This window comes from Castor canadensis, chromosome X (genome assembly GCF_047511655.1).
Source record: "Castor canadensis chromosome X, mCasCan1.hap1v2, whole genome shotgun sequence".
In the NCBI taxonomy this organism is placed as follows: Eukaryota; Metazoa; Chordata; class Mammalia; order Rodentia; family Castoridae; genus Castor; species Castor canadensis.
Window position 1 is genome coordinate 115,381,349 of NC_133405.1, and position 7,931 is coordinate 115,389,279.

Below are 7,931 nucleotides of genomic sequence, written 5' to 3' on the forward strand. Positions count from 1 at the left end.
TGTATGCTAATCCCCTTTCCTGCTCTACATCTTCAGTCCTGGATCCAAGACATCACTAACATAATTCCTTCATTTTAGAGAATAGGAATGTGAGGACCAAAGGATTGCGATATTGAACTTACAGGGCTGGTTGGTAAAACAATTAGCTAATTACACAAGGAGCATGCGGTGGTGAGAGGAGACTCACTGATCTCAGTGCTTGTGTGGAAGGACGGAATGTGGCAAATGAAGACCAGGAACCAGGCTTCCAGTTGCTTGTAGGTATCATTATTAGCTTAGGAAGGGTGGCAGCAGAAACAATTACACACTTACCAATATAATTCTTCCACAGGGATCAAAAGGTCTCACTGTAACAATTGTGTTTATTCCAAAGTTTCAGCTATTTTTACATCCTGGTCGCTTCCCCCCAGCTAACACAGCATCTAGGACACAGTGGGTGCTTATAAATATTGATTGAATTAAACAGAATATTTATGAAAGCACACTTCCGCCAGGGCTTTTCAAATGTTAAGGTGCACGTGAATCCCCTGGGGACATCGTTAAAATTCAGGCTAGAAGTTCTTCCTGGGCTTGAGATTGGGCATTTCTACTGAGTTCCCATAAAATGCTGATGCAGCTGGTCTATACTTTTCAAGGTCTCAGAAAATGAGCCCTCCCTATCGATATACAATATATAAGTCCCACAAAGTGTGATAATTTAATGAAAGTTTACAAAGACGGCACAGAAACAGAGTTTTCGCCTTTTAGGTATCCTGCTTCCCCCAATAAAGGGACCAAATTAGATGTCAGGGTTCAATGGAAAGAGTTGGAAAAGTGCCCCAACTCCCTGCTCTAGGCGCTGGGCTCCCTTCTTCCAAAGGCAGGGGACGAGGTAAAGGGAGGAAGGAGGGAAGTGTCCAGGAGCTCCCACGCAGCCGCTCCTCTCCAGTTTCCAGCTTCTAAGGAGTATTTGCCCTTTTGAACCTCCGAGGTCACGGGCGAACACATGGAAGCGCAACGCCGCGCCCCCCTCTGCGCCCTTGCCCAAGCGGAGGAGGCGGACGCGCTTGCGTGCGCGCTCAGTATAAATAAGTCTTAGGCTGCGGCCAGTGGGCAGAACTGGCTGCGGGAGCTGCGGGCCATGGCGGAGGAGGACCACCCGTGGCAGGGCAGCATCCTTTACAATATGCTGATGAGCGCAAAACAAACACATGCTGCTCGCGAGGAGCCCAAGGGGGCTCCGTGTTGGGGCTGCTCTTGCGGTGCCGACCCCCGCGTGGGTAGAGAGGGGCTGCCAGGCGGGCGGTCCGTGGCGCTCCTATACCGCTGCTGCTTTTGCGGTGAAAACCACCCGCGGCAGGGCAGCATCCTCTACAACATGCTCACTAGCGCCAAGCAAACGCACATGGCTCCCGAGGCACCCAAGGCGCGGCTGGGGGCTCCGTGCTGGGGCTGCTCCTGCGGTGCTGAGCCCCAGATGCGTGGAGAGGGTCCGCCTGGCGGGCGAACCGTGGCGCTTCTGTACCGCTGCTGCTTTTGTGGTGAAGACCACCCAAGGCAGGGCAGCATCTTATACAGCTTGCTCACGAGCGCCAAGCAAACGCACGTGGCCCCGGAAGCGCCCGAGGCACAGCCAGGAGGCGCATGGTGGCAACTCTCTTACTGTGCTCAGAGGCTGAGGGGTAGAGAGGGGCTGCCAGGCGGCCAGGCCATGACGCTTCTGTACCACAGCTACTTTTGCGGTGAAGACCACCGTCAGCAGGGCAACACCATCTACTGCATGCCTAGGAGCGCAAATCAAACCCAAGCGGCTCCAGAAGGGCGACTGGGGGCCCCCTGGTGGGACACCTCCTGTGGCGCGCAACGCCTGGTGACCCTCAAGAGTCCACAGATAGTCTGCGAGGCTGCCTCTGCTGGCCTGTTGAAGACGCTGCGCTTTGTGAAGTACTTGCCCTGCTTCCAGGTGCTGCCCCTGGATCAGCAGCTGGTGCTGGTGCGCAGCTGTTGGGCGCCCCTGCTCATGCTAGAGCTCGCCCAGGATGATTTACACTTCGAGACTGTGGAGATTTCAGAGCCCAGTATGCTGCAGAGGATCCTCACCACCAGGCGGCGGGAGACCGAGGGCCAGGAGCCACCGCCCCTATCCACACCGCAGCCACCTTTGGCATTGCCTCGAGAGGCTGGGCAGTTGCCCTCGGCCGCCGCGGTCCGAGCCATCAAGAGCTTCCTGGTCAAGTGCTGGAGCCTGAATATCAGTACCAAGGAGTATGCCTACCTCAAGGGGACTGTACTCTTTAACCCGGGTAAGAGTGCTAGCCTTGGGTGTGGGCTTTTCTCGCGTCAGAAAAGTTTTGGGCAGTGCCTCCAGGACCAGGCACTAAAACAGTTTTCGGTGATGGTGGGGGTGTCGGGGAACAGGTGAACAATCGCGACTAACTCTTGGGGGGCTGATTCTGGGAACCACTCCTAGTGGGTGAGCTGCTGCCGAAAACTCAGCAGGGAAGGGGGTGTTTCTTGATGTTTCTACTTGACTTTCTACGGTGCAGAAACGTTTCTGCCTTCATGGGCCATAGCCATTTCTTTTTCTCTAGCTTTCTTTAAAATTCATCTGCATAACTTTGAAGAAGTTTTTGCTCACTATGAATGTCTTCCTGAAACTCCATTCTTAAATTTACTAGAACCTTTTAGTTGGCGGAAATCTATTAAGTCTGTGAGGAAAGGAAGCGTGGAAAGAACCCCACACACCATCTCTTGGGGATGCTGTCAGGACACTGGACTTAGCGTTTCACGGATCTTCCTTTGGTCATTTGTATGGTCCTAAGCATCACAGACTCTCCCATCCTCCTTGTCTCTGTGAATACCAGGTTGGCAAAGTGCAGGAAAAAGTCACAGTAGAGAGGGAGGGGCAGCACTACTATATTTTAAAGTTTAAAGAAACCTTAGGGACCGCCTAATCAATCCTGCACCCTTCCCCCCACCCATTTTTACCAAGTGTCCCATCGAGTCCCAAATTCCTTTACAACAAAGTAAGTGGCTGATATATTATGGCACCTGAACGTCTTCTCTTCTGGGCCTAGTGAGATGTCAGCTGCACTACATTTTCAAGTTTTCTGTTGGGTGCTGGGCACGGCCCCCACGCAGTACAACTAAATCATAAGAGAACATCTGCAGCCTTCTACTACTACAAGAATCATCTTCAACTAGCATCTTTCTAGGAGAGTCACAAGTAGGGAGGAAGTTCCCAGGCAACTTGATTTTTTTTCCTTATGCTTCTTCTTTATCTTCCCTCCAGACACCAGGAGTCTCTATGTCCCTGCCCTCTGCCTAGCATTTTTTGAGGAGGTATAGAGCAGTATTTGTCAGGATAATAATTCATTCAGACCTTGGACCAAGAGTCCTTAGCTTACCCCAGTTAACTATTACAGTTCACCCTTTTACTTATTCGATTGTTTTCCAAATTTGCCTGTGCATAAGGAGAGCTTGTGTGGGGAGAGGGGCTTACAAGTCTTTCCAGTCTCCTCCCCCAGGAATTTTGATGCAATACCTCTGACCCAAGGTCTGCAAATCTGCCTTTATAATAAGTGTCCCAGGTAATTCTTGGAGTCCTCAGACAGTGTTATTAATCATGTGCTATGTTCTTTTGTCTATTGGGTTACAAAAGTGAGACAGCTTCTTAGCATCCATAAGTTTACACTTCAGATATTCTCCCTCTTCCCTTGATCCTGTTTTGCATAATTCTGTATGCAAACATCCCTCCTCCCTTATTCTTAAACTGTTTTTCCAAATCCTGTTAATATGAGTTCAACCCACTAAATTGGGTGTTTGAAATTAGAAATGCACTTACACTTGGGGAAAAGGTGCTGTCTTTAAGTATGTGGTCTTTGTTGTTGTTTATCCTTTTACATTCCCTTATCTTTATGTTTAAACCCATAAATATATATGCATATATATGCACACACATATACATATATGTACATGTTAAGCATATAGGTTTAAACCTAAAAACATGTATACATGGGTTTAAACATAAGGACATGAATAAAAAATAAAACATTATTATCATGGAGGAATAAAAGAAATTTTTTCCCATTAATACAAAGGGCTTTTTAAAGCAGCCTCCCCTTACCACCTTCTTTATAAAGCTACATGCATGTAATCTTTCCTGCATTGTATTTCATTCACTTTCACTTAAGTATAACACTGCACTGCAAGAAGGCCATGCACTTTTTATTTGAAAAGCTGCTTCTACACCATGTTGTAATCCATGATGTTTTCGTATTCACTTTTTGTCCTTTTAATGGCTGTTTAAGAGAATGCTTTTAAAACATCCTCTTATGTTAGTATTTTTTAAGGAGCCTTTTGGAACACTCATTAGAATCATGATATTTTAAACTTTTTCCCATACAGAAATCATGGTACTGTGAGCTAAGTGGTCAGCATTAGCTTTCAAATTATTATGGGCCTCTTGAATAATATTGGCCCATAGGGGAATAATTAAAATGAAACATATGAGTCACAGTTTGTAGCTGGACAATCAGTTTAATAGTGGGAAAATTTCAAGGAAGAATGGGAAAATTTCAAGGAAGAATAGCTAAATATTTGGCATCTGGCAACATTTCTTGTCCTTATACAATGACCTGTTTCTTACGGGTAAAAGGTAAAGTGCTGACCTCTTGAAATAGCATTCATTTCTTCATATTTGCTTAGAAAGTGAACTGAAGCAATGATTCATTCATCTAGATTCTTTTGTCATTAAATTAAGTGTGTCTTTGTTGACTCAGAGCTAGTGTTTTATAAATATGTATATAAAAACCTAATTACTATTAAATAAAATAATCACATGATACTTCATTCTTAGAAATGCTGCTTCTGAAAACTTAGAACTGCTTTGGCATTTTCTCTTTGTTCCAGAAAGCCCTTTTAATCAGGAAGCTTGAGCACTTGTTTAATGGGGAAGATACAAAAATGAATACATTTTAAAAGCTAGCAAGTCGCTATGGTGAGTGGTTTCTAACCAAGAGATTTTTCTCCCTCCAGATCTGCCAGGCTTGCAGTGCGTGAAGTACATTCAGGGCCTTCAGTGGAGAACTCAGCAGATCCTCAGCGAGCACATCAGGATGACACACAGAGGGTACCACACCAGATTCGCCGAACTGAATAGTGCCCTTTTCCTATTGAGATTCATCAATGCCAATGTCATTGTTGAGCTGTTCTTCAGGCCCATCATTGGCACAGTCAGCATGGATGATTTGATGCTGGAAATGCTCTGTGCAAAGTTGTGAAGGCATGTGAGCCCCCGCAAGCACATTTCACTGTGAAAGAAGTATAAAGAGCTAGCTGTAGGTAGAAGAGTGTGAAATGTTGTGAAAATAAACTTTCTGGTTATTTTTACATGCATAGTATATTTGTACTCAATTAAAGAAATACTTTAGTTACAATGTAAAAATCCTCTGTTCCATACTGTTTCTTGCGAAGGAAAACATTTGCTCACAGGTATCATACCTCTGTACAGCTTTAGCAAAAAAGCAGGGTACTATGCTAATAAGCTATTTTCACAAATATAACCTCTTTCTCCATTGAACTTGCTTAACTAAAATTTGTAATATTAAGTTTTAATAAAATGTAAGCTGTTAACCATTACTTGACTGAAAGAAGTTTCATTGGGATTTAACCTAACAATATAAGCAAAAGTGTGTTCATCAGTAACTTCATGACATTTAATGTTGCAACACACCAGTGTTGATGACAGATGGCTGTGCTCCATCTTCATTTTCCATTTCTGTCAGCTGTGTGGAAAACTGTCTTTGTACCCACTCAGAATCAAGTGGCAGTCAGTGTTCAGAAAGCGACCTGAAAGTGAAATAGAATTTCGCAGTTTTATTTTGGGATATTTATGTACATAATTACAGATTTTAGCTAAAGTTCCACAAGAAATTTACATTTTTATAAGGAGGGGTTATAGTTTCAGAAAGCTCAACATCACTATAAAACCCTAGTTAGATACCATTTTTTAAATTGTCACATTGAACAATCAGTATGAAATTATAAAATGACTTTATTACTGCCTCTTGCTTCCCTTTTAAATAAAATCTATAGAACTAGTTCTTCATTGTCCTGGGATAAAATTTAGGGCTATACATCAATTCACTTACAGGTAATAAATTGCCAGTTAGTAATTAGTAATTAGCAATGGTGAATCCTATGGATGACTTTCATGATCAGGCTCTGAAAATAATATAGCAAATAATATGCTTAGGATTACAAAGAAATGAATTATGTAAAATAATTAAAATGTTAAAATATTTAAAATTACATGGGGCATAGTAATATATGTACTTCTTTATCAACACGTGAAGTAAGATACTATCTGCTGGCAGGTTTAATATCTACCTTCCTTACAAAGCAGTGATCAATATAATTGAAATTTCAAGATACTTGCAACATCTGTAATGTGATAAGAAAATACCAGAGATTTCCAATGGTGGCTGTGTTGGGGAACCCCAATATTACCATCCCATTCAGAGATTTACTAGTTTCATGGAGCTCAGTATATGGTTGTGTTCTGGACTAAATTATTAATTACAGTGACATAGTAAAGATATTTAACTGATGCTAAGGGTAAGACATGGAGAATGTGGAGGAATGGGATTTGTGCAGGCTTCCTATGCTTTCTTCCTCCCATCAGGAGTCACACAGGGTATAATCTTCCCCAGCAATGAAAACTCAGCAATATTTCTGCCCAGAGCAAGCCTTTGAGATTCAGAGTTTAGAATTTTTATTGAGGCTGGTCACACAGGCATTCTCTACCTAACATGATCAAAACCACAAACATAGAAAGTAGGTGCTCAGCATGAGCCTCATTTGTTTTCACAAACAGTCTAGGCATAGTGAGTCACCCTTATGAGTCATGGCAGGGTAAGAACACTTCCTAAATCAAAGTTTCTACTAAAGACAGCAGTCTCAGGTCTGCTATGTTAAGTCTTTTTTTGCACAATCTACATTTTGACCTTTTGCCAAGGTGTCTTTACAGAAGAGTTATTATTGGTAGGACTAACATAGCAGGGTGAAACCAACCAGCAGTATTGATCTAAGTATCTTGGACTTAATCCTTGAAACAAATCCCATTAACCATAGGGCTGTCACAGGCAGCCAGGTAGTTTTCTCCATCAGTTCCTTAAGAAACTTTTTCACCTGGCTCCAGCACAACTCTAACTAGTAAGTTGAAGCTGACCTGAACAGCCTTCAGGACTTATATACAGTGTCCTGATATTCAGGGCACATATGAAGTACAATCTCTAAGGGCTCATGTGGTCCCCTGGAGACAAAGAGCTGGGGGTTTAAGGGCACCCCAAGCAGGAACAGGATATGCTTTGGTCAGATAGCCCCCACACATCCTAGGGTACTTGGTCAGTAGTAGTGATTCAGTATAGTCTGTGGTTCCAGAAGGACTGCCCAAGGCTATCTGTCTCCAACCGTTCTGTCAGTGACAGTAGTTCATCTTTTTTGATGAGTGTGGATGGCATCTGTGGGAACCATGCAGGAGCTGCACCCCTGTCATCTCAGAGTCATACTGACATGTGCCTTCTAGGTTCAGCCACTGCTTGCAAAGGCATTATGGTGAATTTTTCTTCCAGAAGAGAGGGAAGCTTCCAGAAATCGCTAAAATAATCATTAATGCCCTACTCTCTTCCTTGAGCCTCCCTCTGTGCCAGCTTTTTTTCTAATTGTTACAAAACCAGTGAGCCCCATTCAGCAATCCTAACTTTACAATTTTTCCTAATCATTTTTTTCACCCAGACTTTTTGTCTGCAAAGGTTGTGCACAAGAAAGACTAAAGTATTTTTCACCAAATATTTTAATGCAACTTAACCAGTAATACACATCATGTTCAGGAAATTGTCAGGGTAAATTCTGGATTTTTTGATATTTTTTTCAAAATGGGTTAACACACC

General features: G+C 43.4%; 1 protein-coding gene across 2 annotated transcripts in view; it reads left to right on the forward strand.

Annotated features, from left to right (window-relative positions):
- Window positions 1–5,560, forward strand: part of Nr0b1 (nuclear receptor subfamily 0 group B member 1) — a 78,795-nt gene extending 73,235 nt beyond the window's left edge. The window contains exons 1-2 of one of the 2 annotated variants that reach the window (XM_020160876.2): window positions 1,100–2,282; window positions 5,017–5,560. In XM_020160876.2, coding sequence (XP_020016465.1) covers window positions 1,121–2,282; window positions 5,017–5,261 — 1,407 coding nt within the window. In that variant the 5' untranslated portion in view covers window positions 1,100–1,120 and the 3' untranslated portion in view covers window positions 5,262–5,560. Of the gene's footprint in view, window positions 1–1,099; window positions 2,283–5,016 lie in introns of those variants that run through there. The other variant, XR_012444194.1, reaches the window with a different exon arrangement.
- The last annotated feature ends 2,371 nt before the right edge of the window (window positions 5,561–7,931 follow it).